Below are 19,886 nucleotides of genomic sequence, written 5' to 3'. Positions count from 1 at the left end.
TCTCTTTCAACCGCAAAAGATTTTCTTTGCTCAGGGTCTTGGTTCAGTAGGCACTTTTCCTTTTGTTCTCTGGTCAAAATGCTAGTTGCATGTCTTTATGGTTAATATTTTTTAAATGTTATTTCCATTTTTAATGGTAGTACTTGTTTGCTGAAAAGGTTTTTACCCAAACTCCAATTGTTTAGGTAAGTAATACACATGATTAACAGGTTACTGACAGGACAAAAAGGCATCTGTAGATCTGGATGACTACTCATAGATAAAATTGCACATGAATTTTTAATTTCTAAAGCTTGAATTAGTTAAAAATGTGGTATCTTGGCATTATGTCTAGCTGGTTTTATTTTGAAGTTCTGTATTGCAACTGCTTGTGCCTTCTTGGCTGCTTTTTGTAAAGAATTATAAAATGTTATAATAATTTCAAAATTAGGTTTAGCACATGAATGTCACTAACTCTGGCCATATTTTCACCTCCCTTTTAAGCCAACGTAAAGAGACACCCCTGCACAAAGAAGCAGTACCAGACATTGCCTGGAATCAGCCCCTTGTGTCAAGCAGTCCTTTATCTCTCTTCCATGTTCTCTATCAAGTAATGCTCCGTGTTGAACTGGACCTGGACCATAACCTGATCAACACTCACTCTGCCCAGCCCGCCCCCATGATTGGTGACAGGAATCACCAACCCAGTTAAAGCATACTGTAGTTTCTTAGATATTTTACTTTAGGAGACTCAAATCTGAGGCCATAACTTCACATAGCAATTTGCACAAAATACAGTAAAAGCAAATTTTGAGCAGGGGAATGTATGTAAGTTTTGTGAAATAGGGATAAAGTGAGAAAATGGGGAACATGGATAAGCAAAATAGCATGAAATTAAGTTGAAAGCACACAGTACTGAGTCCTGGTAATCAGAGATTATCTGTTCAACTGTCAGAGGTACCAGGTTCTAAAAACGGAGAGAAAACAGAGATCTGTACTGATACATGAATGTGGAGCTCTACAGGAGAGATTTCTACCAATAAGACGCATGATGATACTGGAAGAAATTTTTAACCCTTCATTCTCTTCTTCAGCATGTATCTTCATGGTACTCTAGCAAAGAGCTCTTTTCTCAGAGATCCTGTTGATTGCATCATACAAAAATCTCCTAACCACCCATTGCTGATCATCTAGAAAATAGACAGGGAAGGAAGAACTGTAAGCTTTTTTGTTAGGAACCTGTAAATTTGAGAGGATATTCTAAATTCTCTCAGCCATTCTATTTATTTATACTATTACAGCTAGGTTTTGCTGCTCGACCTATGAATATTCAGTTGGTAGGTAGCAGTGCGGAAGGCTGTGGTGTACAACTTGTAGACTATGGTGGTAAGATTTTGGAATTCCCCAATGCCTACTGATGTCCCCAGTTTCACCACCTGCACTAGATCACTTATTCTCCTCTTCTGTACACTGGAAGGTTGGTTAGAGCTGAATGAACAAGGGTTTGGAAGAGTTGAGGAGTCAGAAGTAGGGCCTCTTATTCTCTTCTCTCTCACTGGTTAGTGTCAGAATCATTATCCACACCCACAGTTGGTAATAATAAGAAAAAAGCCCTGTTAACTTCTTCCCTATATGGAGTTATATGTTCTAATTAAGTATTTGTAGCATGTGAACTAATAATTATCAGGTGAATCTGAATTTAATTATTCTTCAGTGTATTTTTTCTTAGAATTAGATAGCATGCCCTGTTTAATTTTAAATGCACAAAAAAGTCATGGACTTCTACAGAACTCTCATTATTGAGATAAGGTACAATTAAAGATGACAGTTACCTTTCGAAGATGAAACACTATTTAAAGTTGCATAAATATTAGTTATTGGTTATCTAAAAGTAATTTACTAAATGTTCAGCATTAAATGTGATGGTGTTCTAGAAAGCATTTCTGTAAGCATCATATACCTCAGCACATGAAAATTTCTAAAAGACTTTAATTCACATTGAATTCACACTTCACCCAATACTGCGAAGTTATGTTTATATGGTAGAAAAGGGTGTGTTGACATATGTGGCTGAACTTCAGTCTTTCACCATCAAGGGCTTGAAGCACATAATGGATGCGATATGCAGTGGAGATCCAGGTGTATTCCCTGGCAGCTAACTTCTGCTGACTTGCATACTGTAGGGATGTACCCCATCTGCTTCCAGCTGTCCAGTAGGTATAAGGTAAAGGAAAGGAGGAGTTGGAGGGAGTGTCTGGAGACTGCAACTGAAGGCACTAGTGCATGAGCTTCTGTTCCTTACTGTCTGGAGAAATCACATGTATCCTCATTACTTTAGTTAGTTTGTTTAAAAGCTGCTAGATCTTCCTGGCAAGACGGTACTACTGTGGAAAAATAAGTTATCTTGCCACTGAGGTAGGAGCATTCTCACAAAGGAACAGAATTAAGTCTGTGAGAAAAAACAAATTGATAATATGTTGGGAAATGCCAAAGTTAATTTTGCACAAGCACTGTTTGTCTTTCTTTTGGGGTAGACTTATAATGCAATCTTAATTCTGTTGCCTTTTTTTCTGCAGGATTCTTCACTCACTTAACACACAGAATGGACATACCTGTCTTCTATCTAATCAGTAATTCATTTTCTCTGCACTGTTCAGTACAGTCTCATGTATTCTATTATACAGATTTTGAGAAGTCTGCAAATAGTAACTAATTTATACTCACACACAGTCCCTCTGTGTGAGTGTTGTTTTACAAGTAGAATATGGTTCTGCAGACAGATGGAAGCAGAAAAAAATATTCGTGAGATTTGGATGTCCCATTAAAGGATTGTTTTTTCCATGTTTCACATTGCAAAGCATTTATATGTTCAATTCATTTTTGGTTTAGTTTATGTAAAAATATTTAGCATGTTCCCAAATCAGATCTCAGGTTCTCAAGAGCTCAGGAGAGCACAAATAAACTCAGTACCAAACCCAATTTTGCTGCAGTTATCGAAGATCCATGGACCAGCATAAGCATTATTTTCCTTTTCTTTCATGCAGACTCCCTAGTTCATTCATTACACATCTTTCAATCTCTCCAGCAAATGAACAAGTTTTATGCAAGCAATAGTCTTTTGACACTGGTTCATTTCCAGAGCTGGTCTGTCCTGTACTTTCTCATTGAATAAGCTTGATGCCATCTGGTCCACCCATTTTCTCAAAGCAAGATAAACTATACAGGTGTAATTCCTGACAGATTTATCTAATCCTGGTTTTAAAGACAATGATTAAGATTCAATAAACTTCTCCAACAATTTATTTTAATAGTTCACTACCCTTATTATTAGAAAGTCTTCCTAGTATCTAATCTGAAACTTTTCTGCAGCAATTTAAGCCAATTTCTTGAAACATTCATCATGGTATTCTTTTTGGGTATCTTTCAGATGCCTTTTTCCTATTTGCCAGCTGTTATGCAAATCCTCTCTTCTCAAGACTGAACATCCCCACGCCCTGAGCCTCTTTCTCAGTGACTCTATTTTCTAGGCCTCTGATCATTGTTGTTAATCTTTTTTTGGACTTTGTCCAATTAATTCCCATCTTGTTTGAAACCTTGTCACAAAGCTGTAAAGGGTACTCTATTTTAAGCACTGCCAGAGCTGTGTGGAATTATTTTACGTGTTTTGTATGTTGCAGTCCTATTTATATATCCTGGTATGATAATGTTTTTAAACACCAATTGTTCATAATGATCACTAGATTTTTATGTTTCCTTTGGAAGGGTTTTCTAGCCAGTTGTTCCATAGCTTGTATTTTAAATGTGATTATTATGTCTACCTAAGAGTAGAACTTTGCAGTTTTCTGTATTGAATTACATTATATTTTTAGCCTGTTTCAATAATATGAGTATTTTTATTATAGTCCTGTCTTCTAAAGTTATTCCAGCCTCTTTCATGTTTAATAGGATATCTTTTATTTCATCTTCCAAGCCATTAATAAAAAGACAGAATAGTTCGAGGGTTGTCACTTACCCTTGCAAAAGTCTACTCAGTGCAGCCTTCTATTTTAACAGTGATCCATTGATTGTTACTCTCTGAGGATCACTTTCAACTAGTTTTGTACTCATCTTACAGTATGAGCACACAAATAACATACTTCCCAGTATGGCTTACCAGTTTGCAATGTAAAAGTGTGTGACAAGCCTTGGTAAAATCAAGGTACTTGCAATCTAATATGTCTCTGTTTTCTAGAATTTAATCCATAGAATGAAACTAGATCTATTATGATTTGCCTGATAAAACCCTATATCATGGTCCCTCTCCTTTCTTCTTCTAGGTGCCCAGAAATCAAACTTAAAAGCTGGGTTTTTTTCTATAATTTCTGAGACCATCTTTTCCTTCCTTATTTATTTTCTAAATTTTTCATTAATTTCCAGTCTAATAGTACATCCTCTGTCCTTCATAAATTCTCAATGGCTGTAAATTTGCTCAGCCAGTTCAAGTGTTCAAGGATGTAAATATCAAATGCAACTAATTTGAAAAATTCTAGACTATATAAATATTCTCTGAATATTCTTTTTCGCTCAACATAGAGATTTTACCTCTGTATATGTGATGCTCATGCTGACATATTTCTCCTTTCTGTAGAGGTTTCCTGTGTATTTGAAGTCATCAAAGAGTTTTCCCAAGTCACAGATTTTTATCAGCATCCTCCCCGTGTATTAATGACATGCGTACTGTCATTCACACTTGAAAAATTGGGTCAGTTGGTCACAGGGGAGTGATTTGGGGGTTTTCTAAAGGTAAACATGTATATATGGAAATGTATGATATTTACCTGGAACTTGGTTTACAAACACAAGGGAAGTTGGAATTGTTTGGAACTTAATGTAACAAATAAAATCTATCCTGTCCTTGTATTCATGCCCATCAAATGCACACAAAAATAATAATTTTTTTACCTTGTATCTTCATTTTTTTCATTATTTTGCCATGGAAAAGTAGGTGGGTTTTTTTCCATTTTGGGGCAAAACTAGGCTCTTTATATATATATGTATATATGTACATATGTATATATGTATCTTGGCAGCCTTTGACAGATAGCTACTTTGGAATGGAAGGTAGCAGACCTTAATGAAATATATTACTGTCATTTAATCTTTCCAACTCTATAACAATAGTTGTAAGAGCAGAGCTCATGAATTTCAAAATAACATACACTGTGGTAGTTGTTCCAGAAATATAACTATTCTCATCTTTACTGTAATAACAGTAAAGCTGCATGAGTCATGTCTAAAGATGACATATATTCTTTGATGTTCTTTGATGTTTAATTGCTCGTCTCTAGTTCACTAAACAACTACTTTGGGCAAATGCTGAAGAATGTTTGAGTCCATTTAAGACTCAACAGTTTTTCAAACAGGCGGAATATGAGTAAATAAATTGCGTTTTTCTATGGGACACTTGACAGTACAGAAATGAGGAATTTTTCATCCTGAAATATATTGCCAAGAGACCCTGACACGGTACATATTCTTTGTCTGTATTGAAATGATTTTATTTTTTTTTTGAAGCACTGTGCAGCATATTGCTCTGAAGTCAGAAATACCTGTTCTTCTGTCTTGAAACAAAATGTGTGAAAATTCAAACAGCTGAAGCATCCTTAGAATCAAACATACAAATGAGACATGGTGAAACTCCAGTGTAGAAAAATGACATGCTAAAAGGAAAGGGGAATCAAGATCAGAAGATAAAAAGCTAGATATATTCAGAAGGAAAATGGTATTTTTGCATGCATATAAGGGATTGTGATGAAAGTAGCACAAGCGGTTAACAGTTTATAAAACCAATATAAATAAGGAATGTTGTGAAATCCAAGAGATGAGTTTCTTGAAAATTTATGACATATTTTCCCCATATAGAAAAGTCACTAATAAAGCCAAATAGATTGGAATTATTTTGTTGCTATACATCACATAATAGTTCTTGTGTTTTTCTGCTGTTTAAACTATTCAGATATTTTCCCCACAAAACAAATTATTTCATCACTGTTCCCAACACTACCTCTCCTTTGTACTGCCACTTCTTATCGTGTCCTCACATTCTGTATGCCACAGATTTCTTTTTCTATGGAGTTTTTCAGGTATGTTGCTTGCCTCTTTTACTAGTTTGAGTAACGTTGAGGGAACTCTGACCTGCCTTTATTTAGCTGAGCTGCCTTTGCAATATCCCAGTGCATTGTTTATTTGGGGAACAAGGACAAGAGGTTTGAACAAGAGTTATATTCCTGGTGTCATTAGCTGCTGATATGAAATTGTCAGAACAGCCTCTTGATTCATTTCTAACTTAGGCAAGCACCATGATTTTGCTTTGTTTCTGGAGACAAGGAATCTCTCTCTGCTGCCTGCCTGTCCATAAATTGAGTTCAGTGAGTGTAAAATTCTAGCATACCTGTGAATGGAGTACTGATTTGGAAGTGTTATGTGCTGACCTTGCACTCACTAACTCAGGTATCAGTGCCGGTGGCAGGTGTCAGGCATTAAATTTTTCTTAACATTTAAAAGGGCAGTGTTGTTTGCAAATAGGACTGTGTAGACAACTTTAAAGAAAAATAAATCAGAAGGACTAAACTCACAACTAATTATGTTAGCAGGAGCAGCTTTGAAGTATTTACTAGTTTCTTCAACATTCAAGGGAAACAAAATAGAAGCACTGGAGTCTGTAAAAAAAATCTCTCAAAGAAAGGATTAAAGAAATCTTCAAAAAAATAAAAAAGTATTCCTCTGTTTTCCACTCTTCATATTCTGATTCTCAGTAAAACAAACCTGAAATGGGTTTGTATGTCAGTTTTAAATGGTGATCTCATTAAATTCAGTCACCAAGAGGAAGTAATCAAAACCTAAAGCACAGGTGTTTGTAGGTTTGACTCTTTAAGCTACTAAGATTGAACAATAAAAGTTCTCCAATCTTAAAAAAGGGAAGATACCTCTTTTCCACAGAAGCACATATTAAATTTGAGCTATGATCCATTCTACTAACTCTGAAGATTGTTTCAACTATTAAAATATGGATTAGGTCATGCACTGTCTGGAAAGGGGTCTGGCGGGCATCATGGGTAATGAAAGCAATCTCCTGTACAGCCAGGATAATTGTGCAGGGATACAAAAGGTATTCAGTTGTTTCATGGTCAACATAGGTAGAGCCGTTTGCTTTGCTTCAATTTTCTGGTCCTTTATGAGACACTAATACTATTCGTATAGCTTTCACTTGGAGTTGATCTGTTGTTCCTTTTTGTCAGAAGATTCTTTTAGTCTCATTGTCCTTTAACCATGCCTTTTTGGCAAAAGATAGTGCATTCAAAACTGAACTATAATGATGATTTTAGGTAAATACACAAAAATTGACATATTCTTTTCTCTCGCTTCTAATATGTCTTCTTTTTGGTATTGGCAGTGGTGCAAAAAGATATTATTTCAATACAGTGATGCAGTTCAGCTTGTGCTGGGTAGAGAACTGCATGACAGTGTGACAGGGTTAGAAGTCTGACTGCACGAAAGGTTAATAAAGTTCTGTAAATTCACAGTGCTTATATCTGCATACTAGTGGAAACCTCAAGTGCAGTCTTTCAGGAGGCTCCTTTATTCCTACATAGCTACAGTGCTCCCACCCCTTACTCATTTTTAGGAGGGAGAGAGAAACTTCAACTTTAGGGTTTGCCAGAAATCCTAGTAATTGTGTAATGGAATTGCATTAAACTGAAGTTAAATATCCAAACAGAAAATGTGCCAGGGAATATAAGGCACAAATTCTGGTGAGATTGTTCTTCTGAAGTGTTGTGATGCACAGAAAACACTTCATATTTTTATTTGTTACTTGAAGTGGTTTTCTGACTCCTACACTTTTAAGTTATATATCTCTTACCTGACTAATGAGACATCTTCCATCTTTTGTTTAAATGAAGTGTTATCGATAGCCATCTTCCTCCTTTCCTTTTCTTTTTCCTCCTTTTCCTAAAAAGCTCTTTGTAGATATAACTTCTTTTTTTTTCCTTTGTTTTGGTTTGTGTTTTTCCTGTTACTACATTGGCAAAATGTCCTGCAGAAAGATCTGTATGTCAAGAACTTTCCTTTTAGAATAAAAGTTCAGCTTCTCAGTAAGAGTGACAATGTTTACAGTAGGGTTATTTTCCATGTATGTGGTCTTTAACTATGTTATTTTTATATGCTTGAAACAACGATTCCATTTCCTGGTTAGATTTAGTTAATTTTTGTATGGTTTCTCAATTGGATCTGTAAGTATACAGATCAGAACCACAAAAATTAATCTGTTTCTATATCAGAAAAGACTGTCACTGTGCAGAATTGCATCAGGCACAGACACAGCTTTCCATTTTATTTGTTATTGCTTATTACTACAATACTGTCATCTTAAAGGTAGAAATTAAGTGATAAATTCTATAATTCACTGTTAATCGCTTCCTATCAGTAATGAATATTGTTGCTTTATTTGCTCATATAATACAAATAAAACCAATGCAGTCTACTTCCATTTAGTATGCATATTCAAATCAGTCTAACACCACAAGTGCATTCAGGCTTGAATTGAGTCTGAAACTGTAGCCAGGTTAGGGAACAAAAACTTTTTATCTTTATCTAATCTAATTCTTAGTACAAAGGTAGCATATACTGCAGAAATTTTTTCCTAGCACCTATGTCTGCAAAGGTTTAAGCACTTCATGAAAGATTGCTTCAAAGTACTTAAAGAGCTATGATTTTTATTATAAAAGATGTTTATATTAATGGTAGTCATTCTCTTTCCTTACAGTGCAAATTAGACTATCAAGCCTGTGTCTCAGGAAAACAAATCTCAGTGAAATGCGAAGGACGTTGCCCTTGCCCTTCTGACAAATCCACAAATGCAGGCAGAAATTATAGGAGAGGTGAGTGATGGTAATTTGTATGATATATTTAACAGCTTGTTTCTAGAAGGAAATAAGATTTTGCTCACAGAAGAGTACAGTGATCACAAACAGTGATTATTCTTGAATAAAACCAGCATTATTTTATTTTATTCAAGGTTGTTTTCTTTGCTGTAGGTTTTGAAATTGTGCCTACAGTAAAATACCACTGTATTTTTCAAATGCAGCTATTGTAGTATGAGTTATCGTTGTTCTTTTTTTACTCTTTAATACTCCTCGAGATGCTTATGGCTGTACTTGAGACAAAGAAAAATTCATTCCTTGCTCATCAGTGTTTTCAGTTGAATATTCAAGAAAATGAAGTGTGATAGAAAAGAGGAAACTTAAAAGTCCTTGTTACTGCTCATAGGAGCAAGCAAATGCACTTACACTATGGAACTATTAGTAAAGGCTGTCATACAAAAGTGAGTTCTTTGTCTGAAAAGTGATAGGAATAAATCAGCTTCCTTTTGGACCATGCATGAGATTAGGCTGCTGGAAAATGCAGTTGCTTTGCAATGCTGCTTAGCCATTGGTGCAACTGGAGAAAAAAATTTGTGGCTAAGTGTATTTGTATTTCAGTGACTCCCAGGTGACTTTGGAAGGTTGTTGTTAAACAATACAGGATACCATCTTTGGTACTCCTGAATAGAGAGCCATCATAGCATGAGGTTTTAGGCCACCATGGACCTGAATTTGCTGAGAGCAGCATGACTGGAGATCTGCATTTTTGTATTTCTTTAGACTGATCTCTGTTAGATGTATTTTTTTCTTCTTTCTGTATAGTCACACTTTTGATGAGTAATCTAAAATCTTTATGCAATGTATCCTCATTGGAAATACACCAAAATTTGTTTTTGAAGGGGTTTTTTTTCCTGTAGCAACCTTATAATGATAAAAGAAACTAGCATTACATTCCTGGATTATGTTAACATTAGTAATCCATTATGGTTTGATGCTCTATTCCAAATTTATTGTACAAGAGAATCTTATTGTTTCCATGATAAGCTGTAGCTACTGCCAAAAGTATTTTTTTCCTAGTTTAAAAAATGAATTAATGTTCGTTTAACAATGAATAGAGAAGACCACTGCAAACATGGACCTGTGTGCGTACATACAAGTCATTAAAAAACTTCTCTGAAACACTCCTTTAGGTCAGTTTTTTGGTCTTCAGCAATAGCATTGATGTAATTAAATATTGATTGAATATGTGTAATTAAATATTCTCTATGCTATAACCCCTCTGCAAAAAGATACAGCCTTGAGGTTTTTTAAAGCATTAATTTACAATTTCATGTAGTAACTGTAAATAAATAGATAAATCTGTCATCTGCTCATATTGCCAGCCCCAATGAAAAACACCGGAAGACCCAGCCTTATATGGTTAATGTGGCCCCTTTGATAAGACATATAGTATAGCATTAATTCAGCTGCAGTTTTCACTAGCAACATCTTCTGCATCTCCAGCATAGATGTGGGGATATTTGCTTAACAGTGGGCATGAAGTGAAATTAAGATAATGATCTGAGAAGCATCTCTGTGTGAGTAGCAGGCCTACTATTCTCCAGTGTTAGTTTTTTAATATAGTATCATTGCCCTCAGTTTTTACAAAAAAAAATAAAAAAATTAGCATTTTCTCTGCTGGAAGCTGTTTTACCTGATGCAGTTGGTTTTGTCTTTGTGTGTGTTCTTTCAAGCACACTATTTCTATTTTTAGTACTCCTGTACTTAAACACTGAAAACGATCTATAGACAAATGTTATTGGCTTCAAGAAAATGGAATAGTTCTTAATTACAAATAAACTCCTAGGAATGAACTCTTGAAGATTTATACTGCCAAGGGATCAAGATTACTTGTGCTTAGTTATGTAAAAGAAAAAGAAAAAAGATCCTATATGAGTATGGGAATTAACACTAATCCTGTCCTGACAGATTGTCAGGGCAAGCAAAATACAGGGCTTTTACAACTGCTACATTTTACTGCAACATTGAAATTTGAATATCATTTCTTTACAAGGCCAAAGGCCAGGAGACATGAGAAATATAAAAGTGAGCTGAGTATCATTACTGAAATTTCAGCCATTATTGTAACAGAATACAAAATTTGTTACAAGTTTTGTTATAAGAACTTTTGTTGTAAGAATACTATTATTTTCTTTAAATGGAACTCCATTAACTGTTCTAAGCTGTATACACACGTCAGTTGCTTAGAAATTTGATGAAGCTAAAGAGGCAAAGTAAGATTAGTGAGTGAGTGTTTCCTAAAATACGTCCCCAAAGACAGTTTTTCATTTCTTCAGATTGACAAATTCTACTGAATTTTTGGTGTATCTAGGGAGCAAAGTATGTCTATGAACTTTCCCAAAATAGTTTTGTTGTGGAACCTCACACTCCTATGGGAAGCAAGATTAAAGCACTATTCAGAAAGACAGATTTGCCTTTTAAAATATATGTGAACCTGATTGTAAAATCATAGGAAACTCTTAGTTGGAAGTAAACTCTGAAGTTTATCTAATCTCTCTCTCTGATGAATGCATGGGGCAGGTGCGGGCTTCCTAGTTTTTGTGAAAGCTGGCTCATTTTAGTGATACACTCTGTAACATTGAACCTGACCGACGTGCAGGGGCTGTTAGCTTGAATCCAAAAATGAAAGGGCTAAGAATTTGATCTAGAACTAAATATATAAGTTGGTAATAAAACAAAACAAACAAGCAAAAGAGGACACAATAAAATAAAGATCTTTCCTTGTCATATTTCTGTTTTGGTTTTAGTTTAGAGAAAACAATGAGTATCACATAAACTACAGCAGGTGCTCCAGTAATTTTTAAAAAAGAGAAAGAAAAGAACAAATTTAGTGTACTGCCATAAAAAGAGAGGGAAAATCTGAAGAGCACTTGAGGTACTGTTAGAGGAAAGGGTCACACAAAGTTAGAAATAAATGAAGATGAGCAGTATGGAAGAGGTGGCTTAGGGAGTTGTGTAGAAGCAGAATGAGAAAGAAAGGTAAACCAGAATGAATGGGAGGCACCACCACTAGAGAGACAGAGGTGTTAATTAAGAGACAAGTGAGGAAGCACTTATAGGAGCCTGTCTTATTTTCCAGGTGTAGCCATTGCCTCATGTCCTATTTTCACCCTAATCTCCTTTTTCAAGTATGTGCCAGGATTTGGGGTATCCAGGTCATACTGGCTTGCACAGTTGTGAATGTAGGGGTTTCACTGAGCTGGAGTCTGCAGGTGTTTATTTTCCTAAGCTCCTCTGAGTCTTTTCTCCAGTGGTTATGTGGAACCAGAAACTAGGAAGGCTTCTGTGCACTGCACATTTTACAAGACTGGGGAGAATTCTGTCCCTTTGGCAGTGTCTGGGCACCATTTTTTGCCCAAAACAATCCTCCGAGACATACTGAGCCCTGTCCCTTGCCTGTTGTGGAGGACAATGTTTTTGCTTGTCCTGCTTTTCAGTCTGATGGATAAGAACAAATATACATGATGCAAAATGTAGGCTTACCAACTGCGTCACTGGGATAGGGCGATGAGATCAGTCAATGGGGTAAATGCAGAAGTTCCACTCATTTGTACAAAAAGTCCTGTTAACCTTTAATGCTTACCTCTGCACACCTTGTCTGCTTTACCTTCTGGCATTTCAGATCACCCATCCTCCCACCCATCCCCAACTGCCCAGGAAACAAGCACCAGATCAATCCTTTTTCTGTTTCTCTTTTGGGTATGAAGCCTGCTTAGCTTCCATATTCAGCTATCTAAAGTGAATAGGAACATGTACACCTACCATCTGCAATGACATTTAGCCTATTCTGTAACTATCACAGGCAAGACAGTAAACAAGAACCTGTAGTGCATCTGAATACTGGAATTTGTTTAAGAACTGGTGCGATTAGAGCTTTTACTCAACTTCATTTCATCTCTCACCCTCCCACCCAGCGCTGCCTTCAGTAGATCTCAGCTTACTTCCAAGCAGGGAGGTCACTGCTGACCTGGAGCAGTCAGGCAGAAAATCATGTTGGTTTCTGCTATGCAGCTGCATGCACTTACCTATCAGGTGTTACTGGCCATGGTGTGCACCAGCGTTCCTCTCAGTGCATCTCGCTGATCTCCTCACTTCCAGCATCTTTCCACCAGCCAGGATCTTAACCGTCTTCTTTCAGGGCCCCCTTCCTCTTTCTGGGAAGCCATTCTTCTTCCAGGACAGACCCTTTCAGTCCCTACTATCCCCACCACCCCTGCCCACATTTTCCCAATCTAAACAGTCTTATGTGCAGAGGCACAGTGTGTGATCAGCCTCCTAATTGTTAGTTCTGTCCCATGTCTCTCTATTTACTGGAGGATTCAGGAAATGCCATCTCTGGTTTATCAGAATTTACACCAGTTCATGCCAATTGCAGCTAGCAAGTAGCAGCCTGGTGCTTGAGGGTTCAAAAGTTCAATTTTAGACATTCACAGACGCACGCACAGACTTATTTTAAACTATTTTTTTCATCTACTGCAATAGCACATTTATTTAGAGGTTTGTTACACTTATTTAGTAATGTGCAATTCACCAACCTACATCTACCCTTTAGTAATTTAAAGTGTATTGCAAAGCTTTTGGTAGTTGGCTATTTTGACTTTATTTAAATCATGTTTCTTTTCAGCCAACCTGAGATTACAATACTGACAGCAAAATTTCTTCAGGAAAAATTAGGTGACTTAATAATAGAGAAGTAGAGGTGAAGGAGATAAGGCTTTTCTATTGGAATGTTTTCTTATCTCATTAACAGATTTTCATTTTACTTAATGTAATTTGTTTCCTTAAAAAAGTGCGGGTTTTAGAACAAAACTCGTTTTATTGAGTGCTCTTCTGTCATTTGGCACTTTTTGCTAATTTTAACTTATTCTTTTTTTTTCAGCTGTGTCTTTTCCCAGTCAATATTTAAGTAATATTAAATTTTATTGCAGTTTCATCTTCAGTTTTCTAGTCCAGTACTGATTCATGTTTGATTTGTAGTGGATTGATTTGAAACCTATGAATAGACACCCAAATGGACAAATTTGTGTAACATAAGTACACATTGCCAACATTCCTCAAAGAAAATAAAAGTTTAAGTTTTAAAATGTTATTGAAGGAGTGAGGTTGTGGGAGAGTTCTTTCAAGTTCTCAACTGATTTCAAGGCTTTGGTACACGAAATTTACTATCCTGTTAGAAAAAAGAAATATTTAATTTTGTAATCTAAATAGTTAATAATGGGTGGAAAATAGCAAGAATAAAAAGTTGAATGAACTATAGTCACAAGTGAACTTTCTGCTTCACAATGATGTTTTATTTTGCAGGTTTATATATTCAAAATACTTTTCTCAGGTGCAAGAGCTTCTTTTGATATTAATGAGCATCATTAATGACCGTTGCAGTTGCCCAACAAACTCATTGATACCTTGGCATAATCCCAGAAGTATTGTCTTGCTTTTTAGTTTATTTAGTGTTGCTTTTGCTATTTTGAATTTTTGACAAAACGTAAAACGTATCTCTCTATAGCAGTGTACTCATATTCTCAAATAAGTGTTTACAATCCATTTACTGAACATGACATATTGACTTGAAACCTGTTACATTTTATATTTTTTGAGTATATATTGAAATGGTCCTTATTCAGGAGATAGCAGATGTTGCTTCATTCCTTGCATTACATGTGATGTAATTCAAAAGTTGTGATTAAAACCTTTAATGAATAAAGATATGCTTAGCAATATGTTTTTTTAACAAAAATCTCTAGATGTATAATGGAAAGTTCCATTTTTCTCCTCTCTCTTTCAGCATGAATGAAAGGTTGCACAAACCTTTCTACTTTGAGGATAGTTCAGCTTTGTTCAGTGACTTTGGCCATTCTAATTATACTGAAATTACTCTGAAAATATGTCTGACCCACTGTTTAGTCTTACACCATATTACTATCTCCTACTAACTGTAGTCTTCTGTTAATTTCTACAAAAGTTTAATAAGTACCTTTATATAATAAGGTGGGAAAATAATCCTGAATATCCTTTAGGATCTACTAGAAAGAAAATTATATACCAGAAAGCTTAATTAAAAGCTTACTAGGTGTGAACACTTGAGTACGTGCCTCACCAAATAAAGTCAGAATTTGATTTTTGATGTTCATGGCTCAAGCTGTAGTTAGAAGGAAGATAAGAATAAGAGGGAAAATCAATATATTACATGATTACCAAGCAATTTATTTTTACACTAAATGGATGAAATGTCTTCACTTGTTTGTATGTTTTCATGTTTAGGCCTGGCAGGCATTAAAAATTTATTTACTTTAGTTTGCCAAGTACATGTGCTTCTTAGTTTGTATCTTGCAGGGTCTAGAAGGCCAGGGTTATTAAGAGGTTTTGTTAATTCAGAAGGAGGAATGAACGCCAACAGCAAAATCCTCAGAGTTTTTAACAGTCGAAAAATACCAGTTCAAGACATTACAAGAACAAAAAGATGGACAGGTGGAAGTCATTTTGTACTGTTATTTAATTCTCATGGTATAGGTCAAGACCCATGTTGTCTGTTTTAGACTGTCATGAGACAGGATTTAGATTCATCTATAATCTCTTTCTGTATGAAATTTGCCTTGTTTCCAGTCTTAATATTTCCTTGGTTTTCTTTTTTACTAGCATTGTACTTACATTACTAGTTGAGATATGGAAAATTAATGATATTGGATTGGTAAGTATTTCTTAGGAAAGCAGAGGTTGGTGGACTGAGGAGTTCTATAACCCACCCTCCAGAAAATAAAAAGGGAGGTCCAGACAACAGCCTTCTCTGTGATCAGCTATAGCATTTAACGTCTCTCAAAAGCTTCAGAATAATGCAGAGGAAGGAGTATGTCAGTCTGTGAAATAAAATTGTTTCACGTCCATTCAGAAACTGAGATAGAAGGAGATTATTTGCTCTGCCTTAAGTGATACTGCACTCATTGCATCATTGTAGACATTTCCTTCTGCTTTTCCTTTACTTGTTATATAGGTTATATAGAGGCTTATCAACTAAATAATAATTAAAAAAGTATAAATTAGTAATAATAATTAAAACCTTCCAGACACAACAAGATGGTGTTGCTGGACTGTTTTGGTTGAGTTTTTTTCTTGCCTGGACCAAATACCTGGGTATGTCTCCTTTTCATTGTCACAGCACCCTAATATGAGACATTTGGCAATGTAGATGACAAAATCCCACTGGGTATGTCAGACTAAAGGAATATGCTCAATGAAGACATACATGGGATTTCTGCACTTACAGGAAGATCCTCACTAAACATGTTTTGAATGCCAGGACAGCAGATGAGTATATGGCTCACAACTCTGTGGTCAAAGACCTTCCAAAGGTATCTAAGAAAAGCATCCATTGTCAGTAGGCTTGAATTTGCTCTATTCTAGAGCGCATTCGTTGGGAAAGTTTAATTATCTTTAAATCCAAAAAGCTTGACAGAATGCCTATGTTTTATGTCCCCGTTCAGCTACATTAACACTGTGATAAATGTGTGCCATGATATGCCGAGGATCCTGGTCTCTCAGTCTGTTTCAAAGATTAAGCTGATGTGTGCTACAGCATCCTCCTGGATTATGTCTTTGGATATCTTCTTCATTGAAACAAGGTTGGGATTCTGCCCTGACATAGAGTCAGGATGCAGCTGGAACATGCAGCCGGAACATGCAGCCATACCCAAAACCTCAGAATCAGTTGAGGGTCCTGCATTTTAGATGGAAAAAGCTATAACCTTGTGGGTAAAATACTAAATACTCATTTTGATTGGCTCCTGGAATAGAAGAATTTGCTCTCAACAATTGTTTTAGTTAATTTCTAATAAATCCTGTGGTAACAGCTCACTTGATATTTTCACTAAAATAAGAGAGGTAGACTTATGTTCTTGGGAAGAAAAAAAAAAGGGTCTTTATCTGATCATCTGAGGAGGACTATATAGGTATCGTAGGAAGCTGCTTTAAATGTCATACTCTTTGAGTCTAAGCTTTTGCCAGAGGAAGCAAAAAGGCAACATTACATGCTGAAAGTATTTTAGTTAGTATATATGAAAGACTTTAATCACAGAACATAGGTGCTCTCTCAGCTGCATCCTATTTTATACTGAATACTGCTGAATTGTTAATTGCTATGGAGAGATGAGGATAAGTAACAGTAGGATTAAAGACACTGTGGATTTTGTTTCATTCCATGTGCATCAGTGCTTGAAAAACAAATATAGGGACTCTTTTTAAACAAATAGCAAAACAGCACTCTCCCAAATCCTCTTATTTTATTTACATAGCAGCATCTTCTCAATACATGACCTCAGCCACTCTTCGTATAGTACAGGTATAGATGCCAAAAAACAGCTTTTGTTTTTGTTTGTATTCAAAGAGAACACTGAATTGTTTCCAGACTTCACAAATAAAGAGATTTAGGGCCAAAAATAACATTTGTGTTAACTCCTTAATCTCTACTTTGTATTATTACCTTTCAAGGACATATAGTACTATTGTGTAATTCCCCTTTTCTCTTCTGCAAGATTAACTCCAGGACATCAATAGAATAAAATCTGTATCCAAAGCAACATATACTAGACTAATTAGGCCTAATACTATCAGTGATCAGTTATGGGGTAGCCAGGAGAAGTCTTTTATATGAGACAATGAGCAAAATTCCCATCTATAAGATGAAGAAGTTCATGCTGTGTGGTCAAGGATAAAACTGAACTTTCAAACCTCAAGTAAGACAAAAATAACAAACCAGAGAAAATGACTGTTAGGTTATAGTGCTGTTTGGGGTTTATTTGCAAATATGTTAATATGTTTTAAAATATTTCCCAAAAGATCTAATTATAGCATCTAATTTTACGCTGCCATGCTTGTTACAGAAAATAACTGACTAACCTATAAAAAGAAATATAAAGAGAAGTATGCTGGTTTTCGTCATGAAGAAACTACTCTCAGTTATTAACTTTCTCTGAAGAATATGCACAGTAAATGGAAGGAGGCAGTCTCAGTAGTTTGGGAGTATAGACAGTAGCAACATTTTATGTATGTGAGTTAAATTTGTATTAGGTAATTGTCAGCTTTCTACTGTTTTTCTTAGCCATGTATTTATGATTCAGTAAAATATTTTGTTATGTAATTGCTACTGCAGTTCTGTAGAATGCAACATTAAATAAAAACCTCTGTACTTTTTTAGTTGCTTAATTTTCATTAGAAAAATTTGCTGATTTTTCTCAAAATAGTCTTTAGATGAACCCTGAAATACAAGTGTACAACTATCAGTGGAAGCACTCAAAACGAGGAATTTGTCTCATCTGTTTTGGCATGTACAGTTTGAGATTGATGTCACTGTGGGCTGACCACAAAAATCATATCGGGGCTGGTATTTCTACTCTTGCCTTTACTACTGGCATCAATGTGAATCTTGCCATTGATTTAACTGTAAATAGGTTCTAACACTGTGACTCAGTTTCCTTGTCAGAGGAAAAGACATTATCTGTAGGTAAGCTTTCTTACTCTACTAAATGTTTCTGAACTCTGCTTTACTAATGTTTCTGAAACATTTTATAATTTTAAAGACACTGCAAAACTAAAATGTATTACTGTATATCCATTTTAGTTCTTTAGAGGGTATTGACTTAGCAGTAAAAGTCCACTTTGGCTTTATTGCTTTTTATACTATAATACATAGTATTCACTTTTCAATCTCAAAGCTGTTCATCTTAGACCTATATTTGTCCAGGCATGCAAGCTAAAATATTGTTTTTCACTTTAATTCATTATATACATTTACAGTAAAGTCAAGCTGTAAGTATACATTATATATAAATACAAGCTTTTTGAAGGTAAAGTGAAAATTGATGCATTGTAGATATTTATGTTTTGAAATTTGGTCAGGCTAATTCATTAAGAATGTCTTCTTTTCTCTTTGTTCTATATAAGGTAATTATATACCATTTTTTACTTGATTTTTAATAGGAAGTACTATTGTTTAATCAGATTTTATTGCTTTAGTATCTTTATACTTTATAAATGTTAGGTTTTTTCCTAAGATAGCAGACTAATAATCTTAGCAAGAATTCATTTGTATCTGTAAATGATTTCCATATCTATGATATGATAGAAAGGGAACTTGCTCGCAGAAAAATACTGTATTATTTTATTTGTAAAAGACTTTTATTTCATATTCATTACTGTGTTTGTGTAATAACTGAAACTTAATGGAGCCAATTTTATTGTTTATTCCATCAATGTTAAGATAAATTTTCTTCATGAATCTCTTTTAGATTCTTAAACAGAATATATTTTTTTTTGCTTGAGCGATGCTAAGCCAAGTAAAATTATCAGCAGTCTCTTCTTTCATTAATCAAACTCCATGTTAAGACTTTCTAAAAAGAGACTTCTCCATCATAATTAGTAGTAATCTAATGTAGTGTGATTAGTAAAGCAATCTAATGTGGTGTAGAATGACAGAGAATGTGTTTGGAATGAGAAGGTGTATCTGACCTGCATGCTCACAATCCCCTTGTCATCTAGCCTGGGGCTTAGTCAGAGCACACCACGTACCCAGGCGTCCTTCCCCTGGAACCCAGGGAAAGGTTGGAAATGAGGAGTATAGGCTTCTTTCCAGGTCTGGTCCATGTGTGATGTGGAAAAGCACACCTGAACTTGGCAAATGGGAAGCTTTGAAGACCCCATAGTTTAGTTAGATGGTTGAGACTAAATGGTAAAACGTGGGAAATATGAAGGGCCTGTGGCTGTGTTTGAAGGGGGGAAATGGAGGTGTAGCTGGGTAACCTATTGTTAGGCTGTAGAGGTGGCTCCATTTGCATTTTTGCTTCAAATGCATGAGTTTCTCCTGTAATTTCAAACTTGTCTTGCATGGAACAAGGTGTGTTCATTTTGTTTTAAGCAGCTTTATAGTTCAAAAAAGATAACTAGAATTGATTAGTCATTGTC

General features: G+C 35.4%; 1 protein-coding gene across 1 annotated transcript in view; it reads left to right on the top strand.

Annotated features, from left to right (window-relative positions):
* Positions 1–19,886, top strand: part of SPOCK3 (SPARC (osteonectin), cwcv and kazal like domains proteoglycan 3) — a 221,082-nt gene that overhangs the window by 150,251 nt on the left and 50,945 nt on the right. The window contains exon 6 of the mRNA XM_069786532.1: positions 8,783–8,897. Coding sequence (XP_069642633.1) covers positions 8,783–8,897 — 115 coding nt within the window. The remainder of the gene's footprint in view (positions 1–8,782; positions 8,898–19,886) is intronic.

This window comes from Haliaeetus albicilla, chromosome 1 (assembly GCF_947461875.1).
Source record: "Haliaeetus albicilla chromosome 1, bHalAlb1.1, whole genome shotgun sequence".
In the NCBI taxonomy this organism is placed as follows: Eukaryota; Metazoa; Chordata; class Aves; order Accipitriformes; family Accipitridae; genus Haliaeetus; species Haliaeetus albicilla.
The sequence above is the reverse complement of the archived record's forward strand: the minus strand, read 5'-3'. Positions and strand labels throughout refer to the sequence as shown.